This window comes from Xiphias gladius, chromosome 15 (assembly GCF_016859285.1).
Source record: "Xiphias gladius isolate SHS-SW01 ecotype Sanya breed wild chromosome 15, ASM1685928v1, whole genome shotgun sequence".
Taxonomy (NCBI): Eukaryota; Metazoa; Chordata; class Actinopteri; order Istiophoriformes; family Xiphiidae; genus Xiphias; species Xiphias gladius.
In genome coordinates, this window is record NC_053414.1 from 7,477,213 (window position 1) to 7,493,574 (window position 16,362).

Here is a 16,362-nt window from a genome sequence, read left to right on the forward strand (position 1 = left end):
AAAAAAACACACAAACAAAAGTAACATACAGATATCATCACATTTAGTCTTGTATAACACATGTTGAACACATTCATGTGCAGTTTTAATATTATAAGGAATGTGATATTCTGTTGATACGCGAGTTTAAATGGAGCAGCTGCAACAGTGGCCAGGAAATGAAATACACCATGTCCACATCTGGGGATGGGGGTGGAGGTCTGAAGTTTGAATCAGGAAATCAAGCAGTTGGGGTGTTTTCTAAAAAAATTTGACGTTAGAAATATATAAGTCTGAAATCATGTACACAGGTATGGAAAGTATAACTGTTTGTTTAATTTTTGTGCTGTTGTCAGTTAAGTATAATGTGCATTCAATAGCTCCTCATATTTCCATTTTTGTTGTACAAATTTATACCAGATCATTATCATCATCATTATTTTATGTGACTGATTCGGGTTCGATTTGTTTATTTCATCTATGGACTGAAAAGACCCTGAAAATTCACCCAAATGTGGTTGAATTACAGTCACTGAGGTTATGTCAAACTTTCCTTTTTACATTTTTTTTTTTCCTACCATAAACCAGCAACGCTTGCTTAACACATTCTGCAGAATTTTGGGGTTAAAAGTGCCACGTTTTTGCATTGAAAGCCAATACACTATGTAAAAATCTCAAAAATTGTCATCAAGTGTTTTGTAATAAAACATAATGATTCCTGCCTGTAGATAGTATCAAGATGTTAAATGTAAAAATGGTATATTAATCAGCTCTTAGATAATTAGATGACCGCTTAAAGAGGAAGGAAGTGAAGTTTTAATGTCATAGCTGCAGGCTGTCTATCCATTTCCCACACACCAACCAGTAGTCCATTCTTTCATCTTCAGCCTTTGAACCATAAAACCAGTGCTGTTGTGACAGGTGAGTTTTAGTTTAATTTCCTTTTTATTTAACTGACTGTAGTCATTCTGAAGACGTCAATACAAATACCGTTACTCAGTGGTGGTTTTTTTCTGATTACAGGTTTAGAGACTTAGACAGCCATGTGTCTGGCAGAAGCTGGGTGTTTTGTCCTGGTCTTCATCCTGCACATCTCAGGTATGAATGATTGTTCATTCCCTTTTATACCATGTGATATTGTTAACGTGATACTTGACATGCACTAATGAGCCAAAACATTATGACCACATCTGCGTAATATGCTGTTGGTCCTTTGCGTGCCACCAAAATAGCTCTGAAGGTGAAAGAGATTTCTGAAGGTGCCCTGTCGTATCAGGCACCAAGACATTGGCAGAAGATCTCTGAAATTAGGTTTGTCCTGTCGTTGTTTGTCCCTCCAGTGTCGGTAGGTACTCACCACTGCTGACTGGGCAGCAGCCCGCTAGCTTTGCCGTTTCATCTGGCCGTAACAATGTGGCCCTTGTCAGAGTCTCTCGGGTCTTTACACCTGCTCATTTCTTCCGCATCCACTTTGCTGACTACGAGAACTAACTGCCCCCCCCCCGTTTAAAATATCCCAGACCTTGACATCAGCCGTTGCTAAGAGATAATCAACATTATTCGCTTCATCTGTCAGTGGTCTCATCAGTGTTTGGTTGTTAAAGATGCACGCCACCAATTGCACACATAAACTTCAATTTATTCCTAAAAAGAAGTACTGCTCACCCTGAAATAAAACTGTGTATTGTCCTCTGTGGTTTTCTGGGGAGCATGAAATTTGAAACCAGACGTGAGCAGAGTAGCCGCTCCAGTGCTCCATGTTTGCCTACACGTGAGGTGTTTAGGCACAGTACTGAGCTTTAGGCCCAATAACACAGTCACTGTAGTTACAAAAGCAAAACACAGGAAAACAGAGTTGGAGCGTTAAAAATACACTGAGATTCACATTTAAGGGCGTGTAGCGCAAGTAAAACGGCAGCCGTTTCATGGCCTGTGTAGATAGCTTGATTGATTAAAATACGAGCGTATCCGTTTGGTCAGCCGCTGACTTAAAAACACTGCTGAAAAGCTCTCTGTGTAGACACGACATAGTAGTCTATAGCCATGCTAGTGGCTCTATGAAGCCGTAGCTACTTAGGCACAATATGGCTTTGAGCCGAGTGTTAATTTCGGCATGCTAACATGCTCACAATGAAAATGCTATGCGGATGCTAAAAGGGGGTTAGGTTTACCATTAGCGTCAATAATTTTGCAGGTATGTAGTCATAAATCGAAGTACCGGATAAAAAGAAATTTTGACCGGATGGTGGCACTGGATGAAAAGTGAAGGCATGAGGGGTCCCTCTGAGGGGACCATGAATGTCTGTACCAAATGTCATGGCAATCCACCCAATGGTGGTTGAGATATATCACTTAAAGACGCAAATGTCAACCTAAGGGTTGCACTAGAGAAGGAATCGGGGATCACCAAAGACATTAGGATTCATCCTCTGGGGACCTTGAATGCCTGTGTAAAATTTCGTTGCAATTCATCCAATAGGTGTTGTAATGTTTAACTCTGGACCAAACGGGGTTGTAGGTGTGGAGTTTGATAGATGTGGTATTTTTCAGGCAGGTAGGGACCAAAGAAAGACACCGGTGGGTTGCATTATGAGAAATGTATATGTAGGATTCTGCGCTTTTGTAGCATGACCGATACTAAAGAATAAAAGTCAGAACATCTCTGTCTCCTCTGCTTCGGTTTTGATCATTCTTTTTTTTTTTTTTAGTGTGTCTCGTGTGACTCTCCCAGTGGCATGGAAGCGCAATGCTGGATCACTGCAGTACCCCTTTAACTGTAATCTGTCAAGTGTGGTTCGGTTGTGGAAAAAAAAATAATACTAGTGATCTGCACACAGATTTATAAGAAATACAAAAAAAGTCAAGAAAAACTTCATGTCATCTCTCGAGGAAGTCACACAAACTGTTAGCAATATCTCACCCTTTCATTGCTACAAACAGTGATTTGATAGATATCAGTCCAGTTGTTCTGTTTGCTAATGAAAGCTTCTTTCAAAGGGGTTCATGGACAAGCCAATAGTATCTGTGCTTTAAAAGGCTCATCAGTGGAACTGCCCTGCACGGATATATATTCCTCTTCAAGCAAGAAATTGTACACTCTACACTTGAATAACTCCAGATACATTCTGAAAAACTTCAGTGGAGATGAAAATCGCACATTGTACAACATGTCTAAAGGGGGTAATTTAATCATCAACGATCTAAGAGAGAGCGATGAAAACACCTACTGCTGCGGAAGCATAGCTGACATCCCAGGACGCTGCTGGTTCCACAGAACTGAGCTCCAGGTTGCAGGTACAGCGGCTGACAGTTATTTCTTACTTTTGAATTACGTCGCTACATGAATTCTCAATTTGTTGCCCGTCACCTCAGACCTGCAGGTAAAGGTGATCCCCACCACAGAGGGGCAGACGGTGACGCTGATGTGTAGCACCGGCTGTCCTCTGACCGAAAACCCCGCAGCCTACATCTGGTACAAGAACGGAGAGTTTCTCTATCAGGACCGGTCTCCCTGGTACCAACATCTGGTCGGCAGTGATGAAGCGGTCACATATTCCTGTGCTATCAAAGGCTACGAGGATATCAGAGCCCCCGAAGTCTCAGTGGGTGAGTGCAAAGGATTAGCTCCTACTTATATGATTAAGGCGTCTGGGTAAATATGGTCTTTCAGTTGAAGCTTTCAGATATATCTTTCAGATATATATCTTAAAGGATGCATGATAGGATTTATTTTTTCATGTCTATCTTAATGCAACACACATGTCGTACGTACATAGCACAAGTTATCGGCCTATGTGATTATTCCCCCTGTCCATACCGGCCATGAAGTGTTGTCGGAGGGGGGCCCTGGATTACACCTGTACGCCAAGGTGAAAAGTTAAACCACTGGAAGTCAGAAAAGGCAAAACTTTCAGGGGGTGTTAAGTTACTCTAAATAACTCACTGCAACCTTAAATTGCGAGGCGTTTGAATTGCTGTGTCTAAGTTCACCACGAATGTCGTAAATGTAAAATCACGAATGTCATTTCTGTGTGTCTCAGATTCTCTCACATCGACCTGCTTTAACGTGACCTATGCCAGAGGGAGAATGTGCTCTTATAACCAGTTATCAGTGGACGAGCCCTGCTCCATCACATACCCCAGAGGTTAAGTTGCCCCGAACCTCCACAAGCACACACACACACACACACACACGCACAAATCTCCCATCACCACAACCTTTAAAGCATAACTACAACCTCCAAATCTGCTACAACTCCGTCTCCCAGTATATTTGAAAAGTTCCAGCAGAAGACAGGGAGGCAACCAACCCTAGGAGGTGCGGCCTTGTGGCTTTTGCAGTCTGTGACACAGGGCGGGTCAGTGGACAGTGGGGGACCCTGACCAACCACCGCTCAGTGTGGCACGGACAGCAACGTAACAGCTACGGGAGAAATTTCTTTCATATAGATACAACTAAACTGCAACAGCAAAGATGTTTTGCGGATTCACAATGAGGTAGTTTGGATGGATGGCAGGCATACACTGCCCATAAACTGTCACACCAGAGACCGGGGTTCGCATCCAGAGTCCTGTCTGCGGTTGGGGCCTCAGGCGACAGAGGCGCTGTGGTCAAGGTTAGGGAAATATGGTGGTTTGGGTTAAATGTAAGTACCTTTTCTCTATTAAATGAGACCACAGATTTTCACTAACCTTAACCAAGTGCCGTGAGAGCCGGAACATAACCATAGAAGAGTTTGATAAGGCTGTAGTCACCAGATGTGGATATTGTTCTGCAAGATCAGACATTTTCCTCATTACATTAATAGAAAACACAATCCGGTCACAATTATGTTTCCTACAAAATGTATTTGCTGTTGCAGTTTAGTTATATATGTAACTCAGAGTATTATTAGACACCTACAACTACTAGACGAGGATGGAGACACAGGAGCTTCGATAAAGAGGCCGCAACAGTTAGCGTGGGTTTCATTTTAATTTTAATTAAGAACAAGAGGTCAAGTCGTGAAAAGAAGAGAGGATAGACAGTCGGACCATGGCCAGGAAACCCAACCAGTATCCTACCTGTGCTAAAAGGATCGAACAAACCAAAGCCACTGAATCAAGAAAACACCGGAGAAATATGCCACCACCGAACAAATAACTTCAAAGGTGAGTCAACTCCCAGTACAGCGACCACACCCGTGGATGGAGGCCGCCCTAAGCTACAGAACCAGAAACAAAGAGAAACAGAGTTCAAATGCTAACCTATCTAAAAGCAACCTAAAAACGGAATCCTAAAAACAACAATACAATAAACAGTGTTAAAATAAGCCTAACCCTAATAAACAGCAGTTGCATTTGCAGTATTTCAGTTAAAAAATAATAATAAAACATAGCTTGCACCATGTGATAATGTTGCTTAGCTTATTGTCCTGTAAAAGTTATGGCAGACCCTCTTGGAAGTTTTTAATATAGGTTTAAAATACAAAACACATCAGGGTATTTGTTCCCCCACCTTTACCTTTCAAATTAAAACAATGTAAAACAAGAGGTTTGGCTTACCCAGGCCACTCCAGAGTGAAACACCTGTCCCCCCCCTTCAGACTAATCGTCAGTGTGCTGCTCTTCGATTGGCCACCGCCCTGGCACGGGTCCTGGTGCCGCTACATGTATAAAGGCAGTTTGGGAGGCAGGGTTGGTCAGACTCTCTGCTCCTCCAGTGGTAGGGGGGGGAGTCTGGTGGCGCTTTGACAGTCGCCGGAAGCACATCTGTGGCCCTTACTGCGTGGGTACCGGCGCTGGCGCTCGGCTGGCGGCTCCCTGGAGAATTCAGCTGAACCAAGCTGATTCTGAGCAGTAGGAGCAGCCTACACACCATGTCCTTTCTTGAAAAAAAATCACCTGTATCAACATCATATGCCAACGAGGACCCTTGTGATTATGTGTAAATTAGTTCCGAGTTGCTGTTTAAGTCCCTTAAATTCCTTTAAACGATATCATTCTTATGTTCACAAAGTTCCTTTATTGAAAAAAAAAATAAATACATAAAGCTTTACTTTGTTGCTAGCGGAGAGACAGCAGTTTCACACATTGTCTCTTAATAATCTTAAGAATTACTGTATTTGATTTATTAATATTTCTAATTTACCATGGCACAGTAACCTAAGTGTATTTATCATCTCCTTACAGAAGTGTATGTTCAAAGGACGCCTGTAGATGAGGAATATGTCAGACTGACCTGTACCCCCAGCTGTCCCCTAACTGACCCTCACGCTGCCTATAGATGGTACAGGGACGAACACCTTTACAAATTCACCGAGAGTCAAAACTTGACGGTTCCTAGAAATGTTGGGGAAAACTATTTATGTGCCGTAAGAGGCCACGAGGATCTGCACAGTGCCCAAGTCTGTGAGTATGAAGCAGCTAATGGTCCGATGTGACTTGTGAAACGGGAGCTTTTGTGTCACCAGCCCGCGTGCTTGAAAGGTAATGGTAAAGGTAATTTATATAACGTTTGAACATCACGCGGGAGCAACACAAACACCAGTACCACTTTCTAGGTGGGCAACCTTTGCATAGGGTTTATAAGCTTTGACTGATGCGTTTCCCAATGGCTGTGAAAAGTCCGTACTTCTGCTGATGGGTTGTAAGAAAGTGGAAAACTCTTGAGCCGTTATGTATGACTTTATTAACATTATTACAGTCCTGGAAAGTTAGAGCAATTACCCTTTATTAGCGACCGGCTTCATGACTATTTTTTACATTTATAACTGTCTTATTTACCAAATAGAAACCCGCGGCCGCATTATTACTGAAATATTGTATTAAAACACAGCATGTTTATTATTCATTATTCACATAAAATTTAGAATTCTTGCAAAATGCACCTAAGTATGAAAAGTAAACTTTTATTTAAATTATGTAGAATGGTCTCTTTATATGAGTGTTATATTTATAAATATTTTATAATGGCCTTATTTTCAAATATTATCATCATTACCATGAATTGCGGTGGATCTAATTTGGATTACTCTATATGTAATTTTGTGTAGTTTATTCTGTTACGCTGCATCAAATTTTAAAAGCTTATCATATACTTTGCAGGTAAATCTGTAAAAATAAACACAGAATAAAGCTGTCAAATAAATGTAGCGCAGGAAAAAGTATGATATTTCCATACGGAACGCAGCAGAGAGGAAATATGAACTGGCATAAAATGGAAATACTCAAAAATTACAAATATAAATACCTCAAGATCTTTACTGAAGTGCAGCACAAACAAATTCAACCTCATCTTCTCTATTGGTTATTACATGAATTTATGAATAATTTATCGTTGTGTTGTTGTTATTATTTTTAATATTATTGTTGTTGTTGTTGTTGTTGTTGTTGTTGTTGTTGTTATTGCAGGTTTAAGCACTGATTTAAAGTGAAACTCTAAGGCTTTCATCTATATTTCAGGTTCTGCGGGTAAGATCTGCCTGAGTTTGAAGTATGCCAGCAGGAGAATCTGTGCTCTGGAGGGTTCTTCAGTGAACATCTCAGTGGAATTGACGAATGCTGACATCCCCCAGCCCAACCTTAAATTTTGGTACAAGATAACGAGAAGAGCCAAGGAGATTAGTCAAGAGCTGATCGAGGCTGCGGGTCGTGTGGAGTATCGTGAAAGCATGAAGAATCGCCACATCCTGAGAATAAATGATCTGAAGAGGAATGACTCTGCGGAATACACGTTCGAACATAGAAGAAATCATAGGGGTTCCATAGTATGGAAACACTCTTATTTCCCTGGAGTGACTTTGGTTGTCTCGGGTAATTTTTCAGATTAAATGCTTGGATATCTTTTATGCTTTACTTCTCTCTTACCACCTACTAGCAGCAGCAACTCCACTCTATCTGTACACGAAAGGCTGGTTTTGACTTAATGTGGTAATTACCGCAGCACTTGGCCAACCTGATGTAACACTTGGTAAGATTTGCACCATTGGGGTTGCACACAAATTTGCGTGTCCCCTTAAACTCATTGCATGCGGTTCCACGGAGGCTTAGTCAAGGTTTGTTTGAAAACCAAGGAACAAAACTTGAGTAAAAGCATTTGGGTTTGTTCAGGCCACAATTTTGATTCCGCTCCACCTAAAACTGCTGAACCATTTGAGGACCCAGTTCGAGAATTTTGCCTACGTTGGTGTGAATGCCCCTCGTGCTTCTCAGGGCAATTGTCCACCCATCAGGCCAATCATCAAGTCCCAAAACACGTCATCACTATCACCATCAAAATATGACCCCTCACCTAGGAGCTGTCACCTTTCCAATTCAGCAAGTCAATATACCCAATAGGCACAGTCACGTTTCAAAGACAACATATCTCATTTACCCGATCTGACCGTCTTTCAGGCCTGAAAGTGACGATGACTCCCGCTGCGTCGGTGACGGAGGCCCAGGGGGTCACACTCACCTGCAGTACCAGCTGCCCTCTGACCGACAACACAACCTACACCTGGTACTTGAACGGTCAACCTCTGACCCTGCCAGGGAACCACAACAAACGCCTGGTTCTAGACCCGGTCAGCAGGCAGCAGGCGGGAAACTACTCCTGCGCTGTCAACACCCACAGCGACATCAGATCGCCTGAGGAGACTCTCACTGTTCAAGGTGGGTAAGGATTTTTGGTACTCCGTATGGAGACTTTTTGGAATTATCATATGCACATCCTTGTGTATGGTCGATTGGAACCAGTAACACAAATCTCACATGTATCTCTCTCCAGCTCTTGGGAATTCAATAGTAACAATTAATGTGGTGAGACTGACCATTGTGCCACTGATCCCGGTTCCTCTACTTCTCTTCTACCTGTGGATGAGGTAAAAGACTGGATACTAGAAAGTGCTGCGGCCGTGCGCGCGTTTCCCACCGTCACCTTCTCTGTTTTCTCGCCCTGTAGATGGAAGTAGCGAAGCGAGAACATCTGTCTCATCACCACGAATCCTGCAGCACTGAGAGAACCAGGAGAGGAGAAGAAAGACAGCGTGTAATGCAGGACGCTTCGCGCAGTGTGCAAAAACTGCCCGTCCTTTTCATTTAGGTCCAAGTTGGCAAGAGAGGATCTGAACAGTGGAAGAGGCACTTGTGAACTCAGAGTCACTGAAATGCTCAGCACATATTTGAATTGTAATTTTTAAGGGTTATATTTTGATTTTGATCAAGTGAACAGAACCATGACTACAATGCAAAACGTCTCTTTTGAATTCAAATAAACGAAGAGAATCGTTATTATTGAAATACTACTGAAATTATTTAAGCCAATTCCCTGGTGTCCTTTGGGCACTGTAAAGCTGGGCAGACACTGTGCGTTTTAATCAGTCTTCTACATTGTGTTAACTCGCACTGCGCTTTTTAGTTGACCTTTCTGTTCAGCCAGAACCTGCGACTTTACATAGGCAGGCGTTTCTATTATTTTGTCCACCCCATTTATATCAATGAGGGCAGGCGAAACAACAGAAACACCTCTCTGTATAATGCAATGCAGTTCGACAGCACCACAAACTACAGCCTCCAAATGATCGCACAGTTGAATCAGCGCCTCTCTAAAACAATTTATAAGAAAAACGGAACATTTTAACTTTCATGAAGGGAGGACGTATTGCAGGACGGTTATTTTAGACTGCATTAGTTTTAGTTCTGTAAATGTAATAAACTGCCAACTGAGTTAGGAAACAGCTGACGTCAGCGACTAGACACGAGTATTGGCTGGGAGTTCCCAACCGGATGCTCTTCCAGGTGTGAGCTACTCCCAGTTCCAGGACCGGCACCCTGGAGAGTGCTGTGGCACACAGCCCTGGCAGGCCCCCTTTTCTCGGCTTTCAACACCATCTCCTTCTCTCAGACAAGAACTTGAGAAAAGTTAGGGAAGTGCACCTTTGAGCGTACATGGTTGTTATTGTTGTTGTTACTGCTGTGATTTTTATTATTCTCTGAAAAAGTTCCCGTTCAGCGAGCGATGACTTCCTCATCATCGGTGTTGGCATTCATTTCTTCAAGCGAATAACCCGAGGAACTCTGCACGTTTCCTTCTGCACCTTTCCTTCTTTTTTGTGCACGGAGAAAAAAGGGTCTTTCTCTTTATCATTATGTCAACGAGTCCTCCAGCTTAAACGACCACACAGGTCGATTCTCTCTACCCTCCTCAGCCGTGTGTTTAATATTGTTACCGTGACAATGAAGCTCTGGTTCGCCTCCCACTGGTATGGGTCGTATCTGGGGGTTGGGGAGAATCGACCTATATGGTTGTTTAAGTTGGAGAACTCGTTGAAATAATCATTAAGAAAAACACATCGTTTTTGTGTGTGAAACAGAAACTACTTGGTTTCTGGAAAAAAATCGTGGTTTGGGTTAAAAAAAATACGTACTTCCTTAAGGTTAGAGGACTTTTGTCTTCATGGTTACGGTAATAAACACGCAGGTAAGTCGTGGAGAGGTCACGGGTAAAAGAAACACCGTTGACTGTTGTGATACCACACAGGAAACAAACAGCGGTAGTGGTGCTACGTCACCTGGCGTGCTCCTTTGCCCCCGTCGTAACTGCTACGGCCACTAGAGGCCGCCCACCGATGAAACGCACCCGTTGGCCGTGTATACAGGAGGTTGGTCTCCATCATGTAGGTTTGCGCGTTTGCCTTTTTGTCTTTAACATGACGCCCAAATAAGTCTCAAAACGTTTTGTTTCGGGAATGAGCGAACGGCAAACATTGCATTGTTCCGAACAACTTGCTTCAAAAACTTTGATGATTTCATTGTTGGTCATACAGCGGCACTGTATGTTGCCGTGCGTGCTCAGAAAGCGGCCTCCAACTGATAATTAAACTTGGTTTACAGAGTTCCTATTTCGTCTTAGTGATTTTAAATGTGTAGTAACGTTCAGTGGCAGAATATTTTCCATATTCTGATCAGAGTGTGTCTGCAACGCCTAAGCCCCAGCCTCGTCACTTGGTTTGGCGTGTTAGCGGGTTAACATTTAAACACAAAGTACAGCTGCGGCGGACGCAGTGAACACAGTGTATGGAGTCTTAAAATAAACCTGTCTCTCCTTACTCAGAAAAATAATGATGTCAAGCGGAAGGAAGTGAGGTTCAGGGCTGCATGTTGTTTGTTCACCTCCAGTGATGAACAGTCCCTTCTTTCCTCTTCAGCCTGCATTCTAAGTAGACTCTTGTTGATTTTGACCAAAGGTTATCATTTTGTAATAATAACGTGATACATTTGGTGTTCTGACTAGAGGCTGAGTGACTACAACAGCCATGTTGTTGACTGTAGGTAGACATACATTCATTGGTTTCACCCTGTACATCTCAGGTATGATTGTCTGTTAATTTTATATCCATTATATATTGCTACGGACAGTAAATTGTAAGCAGGATATATGTTATATGTGGGAAATGTGATAAGTAACTATCTACTGTAGAAAAAAAAAAAAAAAAGGTGGAAAATGAACACTTTTTCACTGAAGGTTAGAAATGAATTTGTTAATATGTAAACAGTATCATCATCTTACCTGTTGAAAAAAAGCTGTGGAAATATCCTTCATTTATATTATTGTTATGCAGTGATTAATATAGAAAGCCATGTGTTTGTCCGAATGTTTTTTCTAATGAAACCTTCTGTTACAGGACTTTGGGCACAAGCAAACAGCACCTGTGCCTTACGAGGCTCATCAGTGGATCTGCCCTGCTCGGCCAAACGTCCCATTTCAGCCATGAAATGGTACACTTTACACTGGGTTGACTATGACCCTGTTCAGAGCGAGATCATTGCAGATGGAAATCACGTAAGGTACAACATGTCCGAAGGGAGTGACTTCCCGCTCACGATCAACGATCTGAGAGAGGGTGATGAAAATATCTACTGCTGCAGAGAGACTACAGATACACTGGAACACTGCTGGTCCGGCCGAACTGAGCTCCGAGTTGCAGGTACGCTGGCAGTCAGTTATTCATTACTTTACAAGTAACATCAGTATACGAACACTAACTTTATAAACCGTCACCTCAGACCTGCAGGTAAAGGTGATCCCCACCACAGAGGAGCAGACGGTGACGCTGATGTGTAGCAGCAGCTGTCCTCTGACCGAAAACCCCGCAGCCTACATCTGGTACAAGAACGGAGAGTTTCTCTATCAGGACCGGTCTCCCTGGTACCAACATCTGGTCGGCAGTGATGAAGGGGTCACATACTCCTGTGCTATCAAAGGCTACGAGGATCTCAGAGCCCCCGAAGTCTCAGTGGGTGAGTGACAACGATTAGCTCCTCATTGTGTTACAGAAACGCTTGGCTAAACTGGTGAAAAGCTGTTACCATGGTCTCCGATAAAAACGCTAAATGTCACTTCTGTTTGTCCAGATTCTCTCACACCAACCTGCCTCAGTGTGACCTATGCCGGAGGGAGAATGTGCTCTTATCAGAATAAGTCGGAGGATGAGCCCTGCTCCAACGTATACCCAAGAGGTTTAGTGTCCTACACACTCCGCAAACACACCTCCTGCAGCCTCCTCCCCCGACACCCTCCAACGATGTACTCGTCCGAAATCGACAATCAAGCACGACTACTTCGTGCAGCAACTGTGATAATAGCTATTCCTTTCAAAGATCACACCTAGTTGATCACGTGGGGTTACATACAGTGTACAAAGAATCAGAAAGCTAGCTCATGCATTAATTATTATCATTACTACTACTACTACATTAAGTTTTCATGTTTGGTTTGCTTTCTTAAAAAAAAAAAACATCTGAAAGATTTTTTTTCCTCACTCCTGGCACCATTACTCATATACGCATTCTGCTCTTCCAATCATCTCTCAACAGAAGTGCACGTTCAAAGGACACCTGCAGGGAGTCGCATGTATGTCTCAGCGAAGTGTGCCACCAGCTGTCCTCTGACCGAGTCTCCGACCGCCTACAGGTGGTACCAAGGCGGATACTTACTCATGCACTCTGAGAGTCAGCAGTTTGCAGTTTCCCGCCTCTCTTATAAAACATTGTCCTGTGCTGTGAAGGGCCACACGGATCTGCTCTCTGCTGAAGTCTGTGAGTATGAACTAAAGGTCTGCTCCGTCTTGGGCGATTCTGACATTCGTGTCAGCGTGTCAGTTCAGACTACTGCAGAAGCTCAGATGTTTTTTCACATCTGTTCAGAGCACGTTATCCCTTCATATCCACTCAAAGTATTCGTATTTGTCCGTAAAAACAAAATCGCTTGGTTCACGGTCCGTGTTGTCAGCTAATAATCATATTCAACTCTTAACCTTAATCAACTCCTTATGAATTTTTTTTTTTTTTTTTAAATCTGTATTTCAGGTGTTCAGGATGAGAACTGCAGGAGGGTGAATTACGTCAGCAGGAGGATCTGTGCCCTGCAAGGCTCGTCAGTGAACATCTCAAGTAAATACTCGTATCCCCGCAACCAGCAGCCTAAGTTTAAACTTTGGTATAAACTCACGCAAAGTGGTAAGGGGGATGCAGAAACTGTGACCCAGGCCGCAGGTCGTGTGGAGTATCATGACGACATGAGGGACCAACACATCCTGATAATTAAAACGCTGAGGGAGAGTGACTCGGCAGAATACGTATTCAGACTCCTGACAGAATACGGGGGACAAAAACAGCCGGATTTGCCTGGAGTGACTTTGGTTATCACAGGTAATTCTTAAGAATAAATACTTTTATATCATTAGTAGACAATTTGTTGGTCCTTTACCTTGTACTAGCAGCAGTGGCAATAAATGCAACACAATATACACATTGTCAAAACGATGTGACGGTGGCTAAAATGAATTTCCACACTGGGTTTGCGCACAAGGTCGCTCATCGACTGAAATTCCATATCCTATGTTGGAAACTCAAAACTGCTGGACATTTCAGAAGCCAGTTGGTCAGCCGCTCCACCACCTTGGTCCGGACTGAAATGTCTCGACAACTAGTGGAAGGCCAAGTTTTATTTTTGGTCTGCCATCAAGTAACCCATCACATTCACGACAGCTGACATAACAGGTGAAAGCGACAGTCAGTGCCGGCTACACATGAGAGGCTGCTACCTGAGGCTCTTCGTCACAGTGCTCTTAGCAAATAAGATAGAGAGAGAGAGAGAGAGAGAGAGAGAGAGGAAGACAACAGATGTGTTGTTTTTTCACACGCACTTATTTTCATGCGCACATGGAGCAAAATGCTGCACTGCAGAGCCTCTGCTGTCATTAAGCAGGATGCAGGATGCTGCAACACTAGCAGACGGAGGCAGGTTTTATTTTAGCCAATATCAAACCCCTTAAATGCCCAGACTGGCCCCCAGTACTGATCCTTAGGATAAGCTTGAGATTTCTCTAATTAAAACGCCCGCCTGACTGCAGGCCAGTTTACTCAGTTGACACAGAAAAGTTTCACAGCTTCGAACTTCCTATAATGTGTCTCTCTTACACCTGGTAAGCGATCTGACCGTCTTTCAGGCCTGAAAGTGACGATGACTCCCTCTGCGGTGGTGACGGAGGGCCAGACGGTCACACTCACCTGCAGCACCAGCTGCCCTCTGAGCGACAACACAACCTACACCTGGTACTTGAACGATCGACCTCTGACCCTTCCAGGGATCCGAAACAAACAACTGGTTCTAGACCCGGTCGGCAGACAGCATGCGGGAAACTACTCCTGCGCTGTCAACACCCATCAAGACATCAGCTCGTATGAGAAGACCCTCACTGTTCAGGGTGGGCATGGCTTATAATATTAACTGAAAAGCTTTTAGGTATTAGAAGTAGTTGTGCATATGAAACCGGCATTTAAACAGGAAGTAGGACATACTGTAGGCAAATCCCCATCTCCTTTTGTATTCTTTTAAAGTTTGTCAAACCAGCAGCACACGTTTTATATCCATCTGCCTCCAGCTCTCTGGAATTCAATGGTCCTCATCAGTGCAGTAAGACTGGCTGGTGCATTACTGATCCCGATTCCTCTACTTCTTTTCCACCTGTGGATGAGGTAAGAGTCTTGACAGTCTTCAATTTACATCCTTTTACTTCCTGTAATCAGCTCCTTATTACTGACGTTGTGGGTTTGTTTTTTAACAATAGTTATTTGCATTTTCTGACCAAAATGTATCTAGGAAAAAGAAAACTCGGACCTCCACCGCTGAGCCTGATGACAAAGGTGTAAGGTGAGTGCGGAATCTAAAAGCTACAAAGCGAGTGTGTTTTTGTGTTTTCCTGTGTCAGTTTCTATCTAATCTACTCTGCAGATCGACGGGTAATTTGAGAGCGTATCAGTCCCGGTCATGAATCCTTCAACCGCAGCACAGAGGCAACCAGAGCATCGGGAAGACACTATGTAATGTCTACTCGGGATCTGGGAACCTCCACATGGCATTTTACACAGTCCCTCGTCTTCATTTACGTCCCTTAGGGCAAGGAGTGTTTTGAGCACTCAGGCAGGGAATCCTTTAAAGCACATGCTGTTGGATGAGTGAATAAATTCTGACAGCTTTCAAACAGCTAGTCAAGTTTGTAAGTTTGAGCAGTGTTACCTTTTCCTACCTAACTTTCTGTTTTCTTGGCAAAGGTTTTGAACATGAATATTACATTTACATTTATGAGGTGGACAGAAATAGGTGGACTGAATGCTAACACCTTTTCGTGTCTGCTGGATGTGTACATAGGCAATTAATTACTCAAATGTTGGCCATAACAGCTTTTTAAGACTATTATACATCTTCTTCCCCCAAGTGGCCAGAAAAAAGAATGCAGCATTAATACTTTACAGTTTTCGTATAGTTTGCGTCGCTGTTGCCACTGTACCAGCCCTATTATAAAAATGTAACATAAATACATTTCATGGGGCAGTTAGCAGGAAGGAGAGTCAGCACCTCCACATCTGAGGCCATGTTGCTCTGCTGGAAAAGGGAGGATTGCTCCCCTGTAGTTGGGAGTGGGCTGCTGCCGTGAGCGAAGGAGTTCGAGGATCTTTGGGGACTTGTTCATGAGTGAGAGTAGGACTGAACCTGAGCTCAACAGGCTGCTTAGGCTCTAACAGACTTCGGGAGAAGAGGGAGCTGAGCATGAAGGCAAAGCTCTCAATAGAAAGCTCTCAATAGATCTCAGTTGCCCATGAGCTTCGGGTAAGGACCAGGAGAAAGAAATACGTTTCCTTCACAAGGCGACCGGGCATCTGGAAGGAGTTCACTGTAGTACTACTGCTTTTTTTGGATGAAAGGTTTCAGCTGAGGTGGTTCAGATGGACAGATGGTCAGATGGACATGTATCTACTGTATAAATCAAATGACTCAAGTTCTACACATTCTGGCTAACTGGACTATGCATATGCTACACTCAACAGTTAATGTAAGTGATTTATTAATCAGCCTATTTC

General features: G+C 43.2%; 1 protein-coding gene across 1 annotated transcript; it reads left to right on the plus strand.

Moving 5' to 3' along the window:
- Positions 1-828: 828 nt before the first annotated feature.
- On the plus strand, positions 829-15,275 carry LOC120800402. Its single transcript, XM_040146484.1, has 19 exons — positions 829-900; positions 1,003-1,077; positions 2,977-3,273; positions 3,352-3,585; positions 4,020-4,124; positions 6,151-6,369; positions 7,423-7,773; positions 8,356-8,613; positions 8,729-8,822; positions 9,845-9,861; positions 11,625-11,927; positions 12,007-12,240; positions 12,355-12,459; positions 12,817-13,038; positions 13,309-13,650; positions 14,451-14,708; positions 14,886-14,979; positions 15,104-15,154; positions 15,236-15,275. The coding sequence occupies exons 2-19, from the start codon at positions 1,023-1,025 to the stop codon at positions 15,273-15,275; spliced, it is 3,279 nt and encodes a 1,092-aa protein (XP_040002418.1). The 5' UTR covers positions 829-900; positions 1,003-1,022.
- The last annotated feature ends 1,087 nt before the right edge of the window (positions 15,276-16,362 follow it).